Here is a 19,922-nt window from a genome sequence, read left to right as displayed (position 1 = left end):
AACTGCTGACCATAGCCAGAGCTGCCTTATTTTTTATTTCTGCTCTGTGGTTCTGCTTGTCCTTCATGCCAACTTGACATCAGTTTCAATTGTCAAGGTAATTCGTACTTCTATACTACAAATGGAAAAACTGTTTTGGTAACATAAATGATGTTTTATGACCACAGAACTTTACACAGACTCTTAATATGCATTATGGTTAGTCCACAAACATCTTACTCAGGGTTAGCCATATTGGTTTTGTAGCCCTACACTTCAGTAACCAGTTTTTGGATTGTAGCCTAGATCAATATTTTCAGACTCCCAACATGGGGCACAAAACCTTCTAATGTTGATGACCTGTCCTAATCACATTTGGAAATTTTCATAGAACCACGTTGTTGGAGGTCTAACTGGGCCAACACTCTTGTTTCTCACACTAAAATCTGATTTTGCACACAGAATAGACTAAGCAGGTTTCCTAGCCCGAAATTTCCTGCCCTCACTTTTACACAGATTCAACTTCACTTACTGACAGAAACATCTGGATCTGACATGAAGGCTACATGTTCCCTTTCAATATGGCTCAGGTAATGTTTATGTGTCATACACAATGGAACTGCTAGAAACATTTTATAATAAACAGGAATAAAGGGGAGGGGTTAACCAGGCCTTAAAAGCAATGCATTTGTAATGGCTACAGAACTACTGCAAACTTTATACACAGCAATATGGATATTATCTGGCTCTGCAAATGTCAATGGACAAGCATCCTCACTGGGAGCTGGGACATTTGTAATGCAGCATGCAGCTCTCAAAATAAGACAGCATCAGTTGAAAAATGTCTAGCCATTATTTGTTGCAAAGCAGATTCATTGCAAATAAAGTATTTATCTATATAATATGTTACTGATCTATTGACTAGCCTAGAAGCATTCAATTAATTTTCTCATTCATATTCCAGCCTTCCCATAATATGTAGCACTGCAGCTTCTACATCAAGAGTTTTTCCATTTCTTTTCATTTTATTGGCTTTTCTTGCCTTTCCTGTGTACAGTTGGAGACATCAGGGAGAAGGGTTATCTGCTTCCTCCAGTTACCGTGGAAACGTTGCATAGAATCAGACAGCACTAGCTCCTAAGAATTTTTTAAAAAATATTTGTCTAGTATAGATTACATAAAATAAAAAAAATGGATTGAAATGATATAAAATATGCTTCCATGCTCCTAGAATTCATTATGTGATCTTAATTCAGTTTAAAAGGATGATAAAACATTTTTACAAGGGCTCAGTCTTCACAGTAAAATTACTGTTCTAGGAAAGGTAAAAAAAGGATCATAAGGGAACATATTAAACATTTATAAGCATTATAAACAAATTATTATAATATAGGACTCAGTATTCCAACTTAAGCACAGGACTTTATAAATCTAAAAAAGTTTCACAATATGGACATATTACATGGAGCTATTGTTCTGAGCCCTAAATACCTGGGGTTGTTGTTTTTTACCCTCAAAATCATGGAAACTACAGAGCTGTGGACGTTTATAATTTATACTGTAAACTAGGGAAGACTAAGAAAGTCAACTTTTGCAAATTTCTCTCAGAAATGGCCTAATCCACACATCTTGGATTGGAATTTAGCTGTCTACCAGATTTTGCACTTCTGTGAACTTCTGTGATGCAGTTCTTCACCATTTAAATACATATTTTGAAAGTACTCTCTATACTTGTCATTTTAATGTAGAAATGGAATGGAATATGAATATGGGTAAAACAAAATGTGAAAGTGCTATGGAATTAAAACAGACAAATTCACCTTACTGTAAGCTGGCAAGCATGGCTTCACATCATTTCAAAAGCAATTTTAACAGTGCAGTTCTATGTACAGTATGTTCACTTGGATGTAAGCCTGATAGTATTCAGTGGGACTTGCCCCCAAGTGAGTGTGCACACAACTGAGCCTAAAGCAGCAGCAGCAGCAGTATCAACAACAACATCTCAATTGGTTCAATCAAGCCTGTTTGCAAAGTTTCCCCAAAACCTGATCTAGTAAAATCATACTAATTGGTACCATCCCCATCAAAATGAAAGGGAATTTTTCCCCTTCCCCTTTGATCTCAACAAAAGAAGGGCCTTCTCTTGCATCTAAAAGATTCCCTTAGAGGGAACAACATGGAGTCCACTTTCCATGTGTTCCTCCTGCATCATTTGATTTTTAACATAGTCATAATTTAATGTATTCCCAAGAGGCAAAATTGTTCTAGTTATTGTGATGGTGCACAATGTTTTCTTTTTTATTGATATGCATTCACAAAACTGTTGCTTCAGCTTTTCTGATTTCTTTCTAGGACCTACTCAAGCAGCACCAGCAGCTCAGCAAGTGCCCAGATCTGCTAATGAAAAAAATAATCAAGGGTATTACATTTTGTGCCATGAGATGTTGAAGGAATTCAGGCATTACAGGGAGGTTGGGCAGGATTTTCTTGCCCACACTAGGTTCAAATTAAAGAACTATACATGAGTCACCACCACAGCAAAACTATTGTTTCATCTTACTATTTTGACATGGTTCTCTCCTTGATGACAAATATACCAGTATTCATTCATTTTATTTCTTTGAAGACCAGAATCATAAATTAGTATATTTACCCGCTATAAGTTACTTCTTTCTTGCAGTTTTCTTCCATGGTAAAACAATTCCATTTTCCATGCCCAGGCATAATTAAGTTCTCCCTTCTGCATTTTCTCCTGCCTTTATATTTATTACTTATTACTTATTGTGTGCCATTTCAGACTTGTGGTTAGTAAAACAGTGGTAGTTTGCCTCAGCCCGAAGAACTGCATAAGGTATAAATTATGGGTGGGGTTGTTTCTTGAAGAGTATTTCCTCACTTCACATGGAGGGACATTCAAAAACAAAAGATATACAGTATGGCATCTTTTGTTCAAAGGGGGGGGGTGAGTTTAAAACCCAATGTGCATGTCTGAGCCTTGGGGTACCCTTAAAGCACTTCTGCCTATTTTTCTTCTTTGGCGATCACTTGTAGCCGAGTAAGATTGTCTTCCATAAACACGGTTTTAAAAGTGAGTCCATGAGTGACTGTGGAGCCCAATTCTAGATCGACATGTCCTTCCACAGTGGGGACATAGGTTTCCAGGCGGGAGTTGATCACGGTGAGGGTTTGCCAAGCATGCCTTTCTCTTGGCACATTTCTCCCTTCCGTCCTGAGTTCAAGTGTCTTCAAAATCCATGACACTTTTGGTAAAAGCTGTTCTCCAATTGGAGCGCTTTACAGGCCAGTGTTTCCCACTTGTTGGTGTTTATACTACATTTTTTTAGATTTGTCTTGAGAGAGTCTTTGAACCTGTTTTGTTGACCACCACCATTACACTTACCATTTTTAAGTTTAGAATAGAGTATTTGCTTTGGAAGACGATAATCAGGCATCTGCACAACACGACCAGTCCAACGAAGTTTATGTTGAAGAATCATTGCTTCAACACTGGTGATCTTTGCCTCTTCCAGTACACTGGCATTAGTTCGCCTGTCTTCCCAGGCGATGTGTAAAATTTTTCAGAGATACTGCTGATGGAATCTTTCTTGCTTTGAAATAATTTTTTTATCTGAGAATGTGTGAATTTTCCCTGTGGACCCTTCCTCTATGCACAATTAATCATAACTCTTGCATGGCCTAGGCCAGCCCTCCCCAACCTGATGCCCACCAGATGCTTTTAACTACAACTCCCATCATCCCTGACATTGGTCATGACTGATGGGAGTTGTAGTCCAAAACAGCTGGAGAGCACTAGGTTGGGGAAAGCTTATCTTGGCTGATCTAGTGACATAATTCATAGGCTTTAATGAGTCACTGCCAGAGACAACTATCATACAGAGCGAACTAAGTATATTCCAAACAAAAAGGTCAGCCTGAAAAGGCCTTGCCTGTTTAAATATAACACATCTACATAATATAATATGGCATATTGCTTCTCTGCTGTAATGTCTAAATCATCTGGATCTCCTAATATACATTTTCTTAATACGGTAAAAAAGCAATCACCAATCTTCAATCATGTAAATTTCTATGCAAGATGGATACATGCATACTATAATGTTAATATGACATTTCATAGGTCAATACAACTTTTAAATGTCTTTGTTTGCACAGTGCACCATCTGCCATGCCTGTTAACTGTAGGTTGATTGACATTTCTAACTGGTATTGAAATATATCTCTCAGGCATCCTGAAACTAGGAAATCTTTACTTGTTCATCTTTGTTCTTCTGTAATAAAGGTTGTGATTAAATGGATTAATCAGGATGTAGGCAGGATGTAGCTTGCAGCTCAGTTTAGTAATGGAGGAGCTGGAGTTGGTTAGGTGGATTTTATCGAGAACTGAAGCTTTTATCTAATTATTTTCATAATGTGGGGTAGACCAGAGGGAATGTGTGTGAAATATAAAGTTGAGAGCCTTGACTTCAGACGCATTAGTGGCATCAGGAAACAAAATAATCTGAACACAGATTACACTTTGGCTTGCTTAAAAGTGCAGCCATGAGAGAATTTTGATTTGAGAGAAGAACTGTATAATGTTTTTAAGGTACATCTGCTCTCTTTTGAATGTATTGCCCCAGTGCAGGCAAATTAGCTAAAGCACCCTCCTCATTCCCTACCTTACAGAGGCAGAAAAGGTGATCCAGTTTATTGCTGATTATATGTTAGCAAGTCAATTTATTTTAGCCATCTCTTCCCTGCTCCCTCTGCCAAATTGCCTTTTTATATATCTGGTTGAGGTAGAACACAAAAGGAACTTCAGTTTGGAGAGCCATGTGCCAGCACTAATTCCATTTCCTTCAGCCACAGCAATCTCCTCCCCGTATTGGTCACTAGTGGCTGCTGCATCTGGAACAGCAGGTCAAAGCTTCTCACTCCTACATTAGCAGTGAGAATGACAACCCTGGCTCTGGTGCAGGTGTAGGAAATCTTTGGTCCTGCAGATGTTGCTGAATTATTATTATTATTATTATTATTATTATTATTATTCAAACCCCACCCATCTGGCTGGGCTGCCCCAGCCACTCTAGGTTGCTTCCAACAAATATAAAAACATAATAAAATATCAAACATTATTAGTAGCAATCTGATCCAATATAGAAAGTCACAATAATTTTGAAATAAACAACATATCAAATAAAGCAATATTCAACAATCCATTAAAATCTAAGTGTAAAGAGTAAAATTAAACATCAGCAAATAACAATTAAAGCCCCACTAAGCATGGTCAGTGGCCAGGGGTGGTAGAAGTTGAAGTTCAGCAGCATATGCAGAAATCAAAGATTACATGGTGCATGGATGGAGAGGTGTGTGTAACCTGGGGAGAGTCTCAAGAGCCAGATAGGACACCTAGGTGTCAACTTTCTGGATAATAGAACTATAGAATTGTAGAGTTGGAAGGGATCGTGAGTATCTGTTTCTATATTCCAAAGACAATGACCAGCACTGATAAAAACACCAGACATGTTATCTGTAATTTCCCAAAAATTATGTAAATTTGTCCCACAAAACTAAATACTGAAATTACAATTGGATTTGTTCTTACTAAAAATTCTGCTTATGTTAGTAGAAACCAGAGCAAGTACGCCCAACATCCTTCAACTCTGGAGCATTGGGAGAAACCCCAAGTACATGTGTAGTGGGAAGAAAAGTAGAGATTGTTCCATCAGGCATGCATAAATGTCTGCACTGATGGAATGATTTCCTTAGTGCTATGCTGAATTCCAAAGAGTTATCTTTTATCTCAAACAGGAATTCTGCAACCAGATTGTTGCTGTGTTTTGGGGACATCTGTGACAATGTACTATTTAGCCATTATTTTATAAACTGAAAGCAGCAAAAAATAATAATATAGATATAGTCTAGTATGGGCTCTTGAATTCCACTTCATATGCATATGCTCATCAGAAATTTCAATCCTTAGGTGAATCAGAAAGGTCATCAACTTATAAGAACCATGCTTGTTTCTCAGATCACTGTACTATTTAGGTCAATGCTTAGCTCAATAAACACTACACTTTCAAAGCAAATTCAAATGAATGCAACTGTTTGCATCTAAGTGGAACTAAAAAATGGAAGCCATGTAAAAAGAACTACCATTGATATTTTAAGTACCTCTTTTCCATTTCCATCACAGACTTCCTGCTGGAGCAATCTGTGTGCAAAGCAGAACCTTTGCCTTCATAAGCTCCAATTCTCTGCTTATTGTATTCAACACATATAATTATCTCATAATAAATTCAAAAATTCATATTCAAAACTCTTCAGTCCTTTCACATGATAAGCACTGAGATGGAGTGAATGGTAGAGAGATGTTATAATTATACTACATATGCAAAGGAGAAATAAAATGTATGGTATCAAATGTCCTTCAAAATACAAATACTCATCAGTCGGTTGTTGTGTAATGGCAAGGATATATACTGTATATGTGTAGGTGCATAAAAGAACAAAAGTATAATGAAAATATGAACTGTGGAGAGGGAGGAGGATAGTAATCATATAGGCTTTAAAAAGATACAAACCAAATATCCTGCAACAAGCAAACTATTCCTGCAAACATGTACCTATCTTGTAAAAATGGTGCACTGTTTTTCCCCAAATGCCACTGAGCCTGAGAGATCAGTGGGACAGCTGGAAAGGATATGTCCTGTTGTTCCAACTGCTTCTACCTCTGATATATTCAAATGTAAACAGGAGGTAGGGTAGAGGTCCCCCCCCCATTTTTAACTCTCCTGTCCCATCACTTAATCATAACCATAGGCAGCAAATCAATGGAAATAGGGGAGCCTCTGAATAATCGTCTTTCCAGTCACCAGTGTTTTCTAGACATCTAGACAGAAGTTCAACCCTAGCTGAACCAGCGCCATACTTTTTTTTAAAAAAAAGCATGTTATGACTGACAAGTAACTTTTGATGAGTTCTTCCCCTCTTATCCATTACCGTAATACTCCTGAGATCAATGATAAACCAGATCAGAATGGGTGTTAGTTACTCCAGCATTAGTATCTTTACCATACCATCCATAAGACACACTATAAATTGCTAAGTGTCACTACTTACTGTATTACAAAGCAACAGCATTCAGCAAATAGTAACCAAGGTTAATTAAGGTGCACCAGAGAGCTATGGAGTGATTATCATTACTGAGCACTATTCCTTTTGGCTCTTCAATCTCTATCTACACAATAGATTCAAAGACTATAAAACTTCATTAGTTTAACTAAGCAATCCAGCAAGAATATGAGATGGGTCAAGCTTTTTGCTTAGTAGCACAGCATACTCTACAGTATATGAAGGCTTAATTACGAAGCACTTTTTTTTTTTTAGAATACACCACAAAACATCATTAGTAGTCTACAGGGCTTTTCTTAGGCTGGAACTTGGTTCCAGCACCTCTCAGGTGGACATCATTGCCATTATAAGAGAACAAGGTGAGTTCCAGCACCTCTTTTTCTAGAAAAATAACACTGGTGATCTATATGATAAAACAGTGACAGCAGTATGCCTACATTGCAAAAAGCAGCCTTCCCCTTCCAATATTCTGGCTATAACTCCCGTCAGTCCCATCTAGAAAATCTATGTTGGTTGGAGCTAATGAGAACTTCTGGAGGGCACCAGGTTGGGGATGGGTGACATAGATGTTTGTGCAATATATTTATGTTTGTTGTACAGTGTCAAAAGTCAAAAGTCAATAAATGAGAGGACAAAATATAGCTATCTTAAACAACTGTTCTAAAAATCACCACTGACAACATGATGATCAGCAGATGATCAACATGATGATCAGTGAGCATGTAGACAGACTTCTCTGCCTGTACAGGAATAGGAATTTCAACCAGAGCACTTTGCTTTTTTTGTGAAGCTCAGCATGAAGGTATCACTGCAATATTTCACTGGCAAATAACAAATTTATTTCAGTGGGTGTTACCGATATAGCCACAAGTGAGTAAATTTACACCAAAAAGATTGAAGGCCGTTTATCACACACAAAAAACAAACACTGGAATTTCACTGAAGATAGCACAAATACATCAACTGTGTATTTTCAATGAAACTTCAATGCTCTTTATCTGCCATGGAAATAAAAACCGTGTGTTTATGGGTGATATAGAACAGTAACAATTACTCTTGCCAAAAGTATTGTTACAAAGGCATTTATTATGAGGGTGTTTCAGAAAGAAGCAGCAAAATGGCTGCTCATGCTTCTTGATTCACACACCACTGTGTTATTACTGAACCTATACTTAGCTCTTCAATAGCATGCTAGGCATCATCCAGAGCACAGAAGATCTCTGCTTGGTGGACTCACAATGTAAATAATATGGGAGAAGAAAAGGATTGAGGATAGCATAGCAAGGGTGAGGAAAGGAAGAATTGGTGGCAGCACTCCCCTGTCCCCAAGTACATTGCTCTCCACTTATTTAATTTATTTATTTAACAAAAAATGTATACTGCTTAAATACAAATAAAGCCTCTAAGCAGTTTACAAATAATATAAAATATACATTTAGAATGCCTATAAAATCCAGCATTAAAAACAAGTTTATAAAAAGTAAATTATATAAAATCAGGAGTTAAACGTATACATTTTAAACTTAAAATACAGATTAAGATACACATCAACTTTATGTGTCTGGGTAGGCTTGCCAAAACAGAAAAGTTGTTTAGCAGGCACCTAAAAGATTATAGGGAAGGCACCTTCCTCGTGTCAATGGGCAGGGAGTTCCAGAGTGTAGGAGCTGCCACGCTATAAGATCAGTTCTTTACAAATCGCCTCCCCTAACACCCCACAAATACAGGACAAACATTATCCAAACTTGTAAAAGTGCCAGTTCTACATATAGTAGTCAAATGGGTATATAAGACAATCTGCCAAGGAACCAGGCACCAAGATGTTAAGGGCTTAATATACTAATAGTAGCACCTTGAACTTGGTCCAGTAAGAAATTGGCAGCCAGTGCACATGTATGAGCAGGGGTGTTATAAGCCAACAGGATCTCACTCATGCTAGCAACTGCAATACAGCATCTGTACTAGCTCCAGTTTCCAGGCCAAATGCAAGAGAAACCCTCACAGTTCAAAAGTGGTTTAATGGGGAACTGTGGTTTAAAAAGGGACCAGGAATGAAGTTCCACAGCTCGCCTGCAACAGGAGGAGGGAAGGGCAAGGAGTGTCCAGGCTTGATGCTCATTTCCAAGTATTAAGCCAGAGATGTCAAATCTTTCCCCAAAACAGAAACACTGGGTTCTAGATGCTGCAACACATGGAACCATTCAGGCAATTGCGGAAACTCTTTTCTTCAGTGAGAACACCATGGACTCTTCTGTTCAGAATCCTGAGCATCTCCATCACATTTCTCCTATATTGCTCATATTATGATGGGATGTAATTCAGCTTCTCCAAAGAGATCAAATTTGGAAAAACCTCAGTTATGTTTAACAAACAATCTCAGTTCTCAAAGAGTGAAAAAACATATATAAATTGGAAGCTTGGACGCTGTTATAGTTGCAACCCTTTCCAGGGAAAAAAATGGGAGAAGAAAGAGTTAACATCCTGTTCAGGAATAGAAGGGAACAACATTGTCCGTAGGGGTCAGCCTTTGTGTGTGTGTGAATTAGTTGAATTAGAAAAACCAGTCCTGTCTCAGCTCTATTAATAATACCGATACATATTCAGAATTACGTTTCCTTTCGCCTGACACCTCGGGCTGGTCATTTTTCATTTATTCTGATTTGGAGAAGTGTCTTTACTAAATTGTGATTGATTTTGACAGGCTGTTCCTAGGAAAAAATATATAGCTAGCATAAGGGACCTCTTTCCCCAATGCCTTCATTCTGTGCAAGAACTGTGGTGTTATTGGATATTCTAAATTAAGTGGTTTTTAAAATATCTGGGGGCTTACTGCATGACTGAAAAATATAGCACTTTCTGCTAGTTCCAACCAGCCCATGAGCTCAGAAAACAATGAATTATAATAATAAAGATTGTCCTTGATCCTCTCAGGATTTCACAGACTCTGCAAATCCATTCTGCATGTCCTGCAGGGCATTTTATATTTCAACTCTCTCCACTAAGGATCCCCAGGCTGGGAGCATTCCACAATCCTGCATTAAAATCAGACTGTTGAGCTAGTTCATTATTGGGTTCCCTTCTGTGTGAGAATATCTGCACCAGTGAGAAAGGGAGCACAAAAAGGTTAGAATTGATTGATGCTGATGACCTGACAGATCGACTCAGGGCAATTAGAGTTTCCCACACCTATTGCACGACTGCAACTTTCCTCAAATACATGCACTCATTCACTCCTTTTAAACTAGGAAATGGAGGATTATGTGCTAATTGATCCTGATACAGTTTTATTCATTAGAGGCGTCCATATTCAGAACCACAAAATTGCAATATAAGGAAATTAAATTCAACTGGGCCACGTATCTCTTCCAACTATGATTCCAACTATACTTCTATGACTCTATGATTATCAATTAAATTGGCTGCAAGTCTTCAGACATCAAGTTGCCTTTGCTATCTTTCATTCTCTCTGATCAACATAGCAATTAAAATCTGTCAGCAGGAAGTCTAACAAAGAGAAATACTTTAAAAAAAAAAAAAGATTACAATGTGGAACACTCCTGCCCAGTGTTCCAGCCATTAATCCATGCCTTCTTGCAATATGCTGTACTCCATTCTACTTCCTCCATGGCTTTCCAATTTTACGTTCCAGAAGACTGTCAACATCCTTGTCCACTAAGCATGTTCAGCCTCATTGGGTGGTTTCTTGATTGTTTGTTTGTTTTGGGAGGGGGGAGGGTTTTATACTATGTTGTTTGTATTTCTGCAAACATCTGGGTTTCCCTGAGCTTGTTGAGACCTCCCCTCCATGGCGCTCTAGAGCAGGGGTCAGCAACCTTTTTCAGCTGTGGGCCGCTCCACTGTCCCTCAGACCATGTGGTGGGCCGGACTATATTTTCAGAGAAAAAATGAATTCCTATGCCCCACAAATAACCCAGAGATGCATTTTAAATAAAAGCACACATTCTACTCGTGTAAAAACACGCTGATTCCCGGACCATCCGCAGGCCGGATTGAGAAGGCAATTGGGCTGCATTCGGCCCCCGGGCCTTAGGTTGCCTACCCCTTTGCAACTGCTTCCCTTAGAGGGCAGGGAAGAGCTCTGTAACTGCAGGATTGTTAAACTCAAAAGACATAAGACAATTGCTGAAGCAATGTTTCCAGCTTGCTGCTCTAAGTTGCCTTGCATCCAACCTCAGATACTCTCTCTGCAGAGAGTTGACCAGCGTCCTGATCTCTTACAATTAGATTGATTTTGTGCCAAGTCTTGCCAGCAACCCTTGCAGTGTTCTGGTCTCAAATAGGATAGGGTCTCTCTCCAAGCAAAATCCCCTTCTCTCTTTTGCTTCTGCTGAGTCCTCAGTGTGTGCAAGTCAAATAGCTCCCCATTGCAAAAGTGCACAAACCCCTGACATGCTGGTCATGTACCACTGGGAAGCTCAGATGGAGGGCAGTTTACCAGCCTGAACTTGTTCCTCCAGTGACCTTGCACTTTCTCAGGTCTTAGGATAGGTGAGCAGGTTCTGTTGGGTGCTAGGCTTAATTCAGCAGAATTGGAATTTTTGCCAGTAGTCCTGGGGGGTGAAATTATGCAAATAGCAAAAGGGCAGTATCACTGGAGTTCATAATTCCTTGGCAACTCATGATGCTTCGTTTCAATATGGAGGTGTGTGTTATGGCCCCTGCATTCTCTCCATATGTATTTTAATCTGAGAGGAAAAACTCTCTGTCCCCTCTGACCCACTCATTTAACTGACTGCTGGTGTGGTGAAGTCTGTGGTAGGGATAAAAGGAGAATCTTCCTGTTTCTCCCCCCTCTCCTTCACTGGCATCTGTGCCACTGTTACTGTCTGCTACAGTTTCCTTCTGTTGCCTGATAGTGTGGAACACAGAGAAAATTATATGTCCTGGGGCTGCTGGCACATGTAATATGGCATAACAGTTCTATGGGTGGTGTGGGATAAGGGAGCCCTCCTGTTATTTCTGCCTATGACCAGGGGTGAATGGGGATGGGAGAGAGAGATGGGAGGAAGAGGATTGTCATTGCTACTGAAGAAGCAATAGTCACCAGGTAACAGATTTTTTTTTGGGGGGGGGGTCACAAGCAAGGGAACTGGAGGCTTCATGAATCGGGACCAGAAATTATGAGAAAATTTAGAATTCTCAGAAGAAAAAACAAACCATTCCCCAAGTGCTTTCCAGTTTCACTCATAATAGGCAACCTCAATCCAAATAAAGCCCTGAGGTGCTCACCAGTCACTAGATTGGTACTTGGGGTGTATGGGGTGTTAAGTGAGGGGTAGTATCCTCTGGTGTCCTCAGGTGGGGGACACATACTGCTCTTTCTGAGGTAGTTTGTCCACCTTTGGTCCCCAGCATGCACTCAGCTTTCTGTGGCTCCTAGAAGCTGTCAGCATGTGACAGCAGCCACACCCTAGAAAATGGCTTTGACCAGTCGGCTAAATTGATGCATAAAATTAAAGCATAAAATGCTTTCTGTGTGCTGCGTGAGAATGGGTTGTGACTGCAGTATACTTCCTCAATTCTCTCTTTCCCGGGTGCATTATTAGAAATTGCTTTGACCAAGACAATGGGCAATATAGTCCTGCTTCCATGTCTGATATTGAAACTGTGTCTCTGACAATCTTTTTACTGAACTTAATTTAATTCAATGTCCACAAGTATCAAACTGAATGAGCAGTAAGGGCTGCCAAGTTTGCTAGGGTCTATGGTGCTACTGATTCACAAGCAGCTCTGCAGGATTCCAACCAGTGGGGCTGAGCAGCATATCAGGAGAACTGTGCGTATTTCTTCATTATTTTGCAGCAGGTTCTTTACTGCATGAATTACCTGTTTTGTTTTCCCACTACTTCAAGAGAACTCTTGACTGATGATGTTATGTTGAAAATCAAAGTCAATTGCAAAGCAGCTTGGCAGAAAATTCTGGCCTATTATCTGTTCTCAAAATAGAAGGTATGCCATGATGAGCAAATATGCACTTTAAAGTGGTAATAAGTCCTTCTGCAGTGGTGCTCCAGGTAGCAGGAATGGTAATCAATCAATAACAAAGTAAACAGAGTCCTTCCAGGTAAAGAAATAGATAAACTACCAGGGTTTGCTATGGGTGAACTGGTGATTCTGTCATAATGCATGTCACTACTGGTATTGACTGATGTCAAGCACAAACTTGGCAGTTGGTTATCCAGGTTTGTATGTCTTTACCATTAGTCACAAAATCATACCAAATTAAAACAAACTTTTCACTTTTGCATTGGCCTCTAAGTGCTCTCCGTTTGTGTGTCCATTTTTCTAATAATGCAATATCTCACACTTTTTTATATCAGTAGTCTATATCTGCTTCCACCATGTATCTCTAAAATAATTAGTCTGGCAGCAGTAATTAAATAACTGGCCAGTTCCCTGCTACACAAAACAGACCCATCTTCTGTTGTTTAGAAGGGCTAACTGCAGGGATAGCATTATTGTACCTTTTACAATGAGTCTGATATAACAAAACACAGCGTTCCAATACAATTTAATCTGTGGATATTTCCACCATAAATGCAGATATGTTCCTATATCTTAACATCCTTTCTAGGACCTCAGCAAGGAAACTGGAGCCATATGTGATAATCTTTGTGAAGTTATATGCCACTTATGGAACAATTCAACATAAGTTCCCCATTTCTCACAGAGTTAGATCTAAATGGTGTCTTGTCCCATAAGGACCGCCATGTCACTTTATCAAATGGCATATATATTTGGGAGATCAGGCCATTGTCATGACTTCTGGTCACTAAAAGGCTTCCAGAACACCTTTCATTCCTTACATTTATACCCCCCCATTTCTTCCATCATGGAACCCCAGGTGGCATGCACATAGTAAGAAGCGGTGCATGCAGTGGTGTGTCCTGGCTGCTTACCTGGAGTTGTGTCAAAGTCTGGGTTCCAGTTACACCAGTGGGACAAGTGAAGTCCTGCTGCTGCAACCACATGGCCCCACAACTCTGCCCCAGCCCCATCCAAGTCAGCAGCAGCAATGTTAGTGTCAGGAGGGCAGCTCCACATTTCTGCCCCCCCCCATACCACTTCTGCACACAGTTACATTCACTAAAGATTTTTGGTTTGAATGTTGGTTCTTTTAATGCCATAAGCAGTGCCAAATCTACACTTCTTTCCTAGATAATTGTTCCATTAATTCTAGGCCCCTAAAATATTGACAGGATAAATATATTGGACAACTTTGAATTATCTGGTATTCACCGCAAATGCATCATATCCAATTTCAAGTTCTTCACTTTCCATTTTTGCCATAAATTTCACTGGCCATGATGGTCAGTTTAGGCACAATGCAAAAGAAAGCCACAGTAAAATGACTCTTTTAGTGTTAGTTTCATATTTATATGATAATTACATCACAGACATATGGGCAATAAACCTTTGCATGATTGGAATTTTGCCCAGAGAATCTGTACAACCCACTATAATATGGCTATTGTTTTATGTCACTTTTAATATTCAAGATTCCTTTTAACTGCTTACCTTTTAAACACAATGTATTATTTATACTGAATTATAATGCTACCATTTCAGAACACAGGCTATCTCACATTTCATTAGAAATGATTTTTTACCTTGTGAGATTATCACACAGCTATGTTATGAGGTCTTAGTGGGGTTCTCTTCCTTTGAATATAGCATCAGAAGCATTCAAGGGAAGGGGGGGCGAAATAGATTTCTAATAAACTGATACAACTGTGGCAGAATTCTGTTTTAAAATAATGATATGATACACATAAATGCTCATTTAGTTGTAGTTTTATGATGGTACTGTTAGAAGTATAAAAATAGACAGATTCAAAAAACGAAAACAAAAAAGAGTATAGTTTCCAAAATGCCATCTGAGTGTACATGCAAATCAAATATAAATAAATATCTATATATTTACCTCATTTACATGAGTTTTTTCCTTACTGTGTGCAACTGCATAATTCAATTTTCCCAAACACTGCATTATGTATATTGGCTTGTGATGAGAATAATTTCTTTCATATGGCCCAAAGAATATCTGACCAGTGAATTGTTTAATAGGCCAACAAATTATCATCTCTGTTTATGCAGATCAAGCTAGATCATAGTCTTTGTGCACTACAACTTATACAATTCCCCTGGGGATAGATTCATCCGTTCATTTCAGAATCTTCTACCCGGTGAATCAGGTCATTTGATTGTTACCCATTGGGTAGCTTCATACATAATACCAATGAGAAAGTTACAAGCTACTTTTTTGACTCCGAACAGTGTCAACTGCCAAAGTTTTGGTTTTTTTAATTGAAATGATTTAGGGAACTTAATTTTTTAAATTTTTTTGACAACTAACGTTTCTGAAAATCCCTGTCTTCAACTTTCTGTTGGATTGCCTCACTTGTCTTTTGTGAATTATATTGTAATGGAACCAGCTTCAAACAATAACTATCTGAGTGACTGATTTGACTAGACAATATGACGCTGACGTACGTGAGAAAGACTTACTACACTTTCAGGCCATTACTAGCTACAGATTTAGGTTTCACTTTGTTCTCCTCTTAAATTCTGAGAGAAGCATAAACTGCTATTCATACAGCTTGAGATTAAAATTAATTGGAGAGAATGATTTGACCACAGGGTCTCCTAGAGCCAGGATAGGCTACTTCTCACAGAGAGAAGAAAAGTGCTGAAAGGAGGAGCCGTGTAGGGAAAGAATTGGTACCTTCCATACATGTACCCTTTTGTGTTTTAAATTGCAGCCCCACATACAGATGTTATTGGGCAGACTCTTTGGTGCCCATTTTGCCCATGACACGAGTCCTCTAAATCTCCATTACTGCCCCATACACATAATCAACTGTAGAAAACTTGTATGGTTTTACACAAATATGATAAATTCAAACATATTTAAGTTTGGATCCTTAACAGCCAAGATACATAAACAACAAAAAGAACAGCGTTTCCTCTATAATTCTGAGTATTCAGTGCTATTCCAAATAGATTTCTGGCAGGCTGAAAGGGGATATTTGTTTACATGATACAACTCTATCCATTTCCCCCCGCCCTCATATCTAATAGTGTTGGATACTAAAAGATATTTATTTTTGCATACACAGGGCTGCAATCAAAGACAAATTTAGCCTCTGTGAATTCAATAAGAGTTCAAAGCAGAGACTTCTGAGCAGGCGTGCACAGGATTGCATTGTAAATCTGTTAATTTGTGTGTCAAATATCCCCTTGTATGACTGCTTTCTTGGGAGTATTTTACATATGATATACTACTAACTTGACAGATGCAATATAGCTGCTATCTAATTAATTTCCTGGAGAGCCAAGCACTACTATTTATTGAAAATGCACTCAGCATCGTTAATCATGCTGTTTCTCAGAAATGCATGTAAGTACTTGGGAACCACATCATGAAACTTTTAAATAAGAATTTCTTATAGCTGTCCCTTTTTTTCATTACATGTATACAATAATAGGATGATAACTCTCAAAACCAGAAAGTAATAATGGGAGCACCAGAAGCAGTTAAATTATAATAATTAATATCACTAAAAGGAAATGGAAGCATTTATGCATACCTAAATGAGCATAAGAATTTCTCTGAATCCAGTGTTAGTAGGATTAAAACAGCCCTCAGCTACGTATATGCTTGTTACACTCAATGGTAATATTATATTAAAATGAAGGAAGCAATTACCTTAAAAGGAAAACTCTAAAATTACACATATATTATTCAATCTCAATTCCCCCCCCCCAAACCCACCTGACAGTAGAAGACCCTCAGCTAGAGATGGGGGAGAGATTCAGTTCAGTTTGCCTTTAAAGGCAAACCTGCCTAATTCACAATTCCCAAAACAATATGGGAATTGAAATGCAGTCTCACTTTCAAATTTGCACTTCTCCAAATTTTGCAATTCAGTTCTCCAGCCAAGTAATGTGAACAAAAATGTATATACTAGGATAAAATGTACATTAAAATGCATATATTTCTGGAAAGGGCTAATATATATTAAGTACAAAAAGGCATTATATTAGGGGAAATGGCTTGCAAAAACTTGTATATTAGTAAAACTGCATACAAAGATGTATATATTCAGAGAAATTCACACTAAAACACTGATTTTCTTGAGGATTAAAAAAAAAATGTGGAGAATTGCAATATTTTTATTGGTACTTTTTAATCTTACTGTTACCAGTTTTTAAACTCAGATTTATGCTGCAAGCTCCCCAAACACCTAGGTTATAAGATGGTCTATCTGTGCTGCATATAAATATATAAATCTTTAGCAGATGCCTGTTTCTGTTATAACATGTGATATAGCACTAGGAGAAGGAAGATAAGAATACAGTCTTCCTAATTTTAGCTGGAAGTAGGGATCCAGAAATGTGTGTAAAACATAAACAAAAATTGCACTGATGCAAAAAAAAAATGAGAAGCTACAGTGTTTGCCAAGGAGCTAGCTTATTATATGCAGCTTATTATTAAAGAAAATTTAAACATGCACATGAAAGCATTTGTTCTCAAAGAGAAGAGGAGGAGGAGGAGGAGGAGGAAAGAGAAGAAAGCACTTCACAGATTTTCAAAGAAATTAGGAAAAAATGCTGTTTATGTTTTGAGGTTACAAACCTTGACAGTGCTTCTAATAATGCTTCCAAGTCACTAAATTCTGCAGAGAGGTGCATTTTTACAACTTTAGGATGCATAATGTAAAGCTAAGTTTTCAAGCGTGCATGCACACACACGCGCGCGCACACACACACACACACACACACACTTAAAAGCACCATTGTTCAGAGCAAGGAGGGGGAAGCTGTGGCCCCAGACAGAATGGTCAGTGCTCAAGGCTGATGGGAGTTACAGTCCAACAACAGCTGGAGAGCCATAGGTTTCTCTCGTGATTAGAGGCACTCTTTTGAGAAAATGGATTTTGTCCAAGGCATGTTCCTTAAACAGAAAACAGACAAGGCTGATACTTCAGGCCTACACATACTAAACCATGGTAGCTGCATTTGTACACAGGAATTATTCGTAACTCACCCATCCCATGCAAATTCACATGTACGTTAATATGGATCACCTCTCCCCATAAGAACCTGCCCGGATCAGAGTCTTTGTGTGCCTCCTCCATGAGAAGTCCAGAGGGTGGCAATATGAGAACAGGCCTTTTCTGCAGTGGCTTCCTATCTGTGAAATGCTCTCTCCAAGGAGGTTCAGGTGAAAATGATCCTTTTCAACCAGGCTTTTAGCTGATTAACTTTCTATATCCTTTTAAATGTGCTTGTGGGAGGGGGGCTATTGTTTTTGCTTTTTCTTCTTGTTTTTTATGTATTTTGTATTTTTATGCTGCTAACAGCCCTGAGATCTTCAAGAAATGGCCCTGGAAGGAGTATGTTGGGTGGGTGGGGGGGCAACATTTCCCCCCACATAGTCGGCCCATACATTATCAACCAGCAGGTGGGTTGGTTGATCTTGGATACATACCCAGTGCCTTTGTCAAAACCTGTTTACATCTGTATTCAATAAGTTGTGACCTATTTCATCCCAATACGGACATCCACTGTCTTATTTAACATGGTTCACCCCTTTCACTAGGTGGCATGCCTCTTGCAGGCATATAATATAGAGTTATAGTCAGTTTACTAAGACAGTGTAGGGCAGAATATTGCAGGGTGAATAGTGCGTAGTTATTTTTGTGATTTTAAGTTGTTTTAAACTGTTTTTAATATTGTGACTGTCCTGGTTGGATCTGCTGATTATAAGGGTGAAAGTTTTATCCCAGTGACCAGTAGAGTTATTAAAGCCAAACTTGCATCACGGATACAATTTCTGGAGCACTTAATTGGTTTCCATGCTTTTAAATGCACATGGAAGGAGCTCAACCCTATTTTCTTTTGGTTTATATTTGGCATTCCTAGACGTGTTACTGGTGCTGCTCTTAATTTGGACACTGGTCTAAATTCTTTGAGCTATTGGATCTAGTCCATTAAATTTTGGCTCTGTTGCTATCTTCTGCTTACTCCCAGTTCCTCTGTATTCCAGGAAATGATAGACAAGTCTGCCTGGATGAAGAAATTGTTGCAAAACTTGTGTCAGTTGAACTTCTGTCTTCTAATTTGTTATCTACAAACTGCCAAACAGAGAGCAATGAATATTGACTCGCAAAGTCCGGTGCAGACCAGAGGTCTTGTTCTACCCCAGTCACTGGGTTTGTGGGGTTCTAGTTCTAAGAATGGGATGCCTGATCTGAAATGGATATCTGCTCTTAAAGCTTTTTCTCTGGCATATTTAATACCTTACACTTAAAACTTTTTAATATAGCAAAATTCCCATAAATCACAGATACTGCCCTTGTAATAATGAAGAGGTGGATTCTACACCACATGTTCTTTTTAAATCTAGTTTTTATCAGGAGGCAAGATAAACTCTTATATATATCATTACATAATCCTTTCCAGAATGATAATAAGAGTATCTGTCAATCTTTTTTCTTTTTGCAGGACTTCAAAAAAAAATGGTAATCAAATTACAAAATTTCCAACCATTGCAATTTCCTTTTGACTTTCCATGCTTGTTTCCTGATATTCTTCTCTTTTAACAATATTATGTATTGTAAATTCTGTGACGAAACACAAATGAAGTGTTTGGTGGACTGTGAATAAATTATATTTGTATTTGTTTTAGTTGGGTATCTATTTATTCCAGCCTGCACTGAGGGTTCCTTTTGGAGCTCAAAGTCAGAATAAAATGCCTTTTGCAAATGGGTGTGGGTGGGTGG

The 19,922-nt window shown here is 38.5% G+C and overlaps 1 protein-coding gene across 9 annotated transcripts in view; it reads right to left on the bottom strand.

Moving 5' to 3' along the window:
- Window positions 1–19,922, bottom strand: part of CTNNA3 (catenin alpha 3) — a 543,396-nt gene that overhangs the window by 226,756 nt on the left and 296,718 nt on the right. The window contains exon 10 of one of the 9 annotated variants that reach the window (XM_083614467.1): window positions 6,155–6,193. The exons of the other annotated variants lie outside the window; for them this stretch is intronic. Within the exon in view, the coding sequence (XP_083470593.1) occupies window positions 6,170–6,193 (24 nt within the window). The 3' untranslated portion in view covers window positions 6,155–6,169. Of the gene's footprint in view, window positions 1–6,154; window positions 6,194–19,922 lie in introns of those variants that run through there. 9 annotated transcript variants of the gene reach the window in all.

This window comes from Podarcis filfolensis (assembly GCF_964270895.1).
Source record: "Podarcis filfolensis genome assembly, chromosome: 5".
Classification (NCBI taxonomy): Eukaryota; Metazoa; Chordata; class Lepidosauria; order Squamata; family Lacertidae; genus Podarcis; species Podarcis filfolensis.
This window is presented reverse-complemented; position numbering and strand designations above follow the sequence as displayed.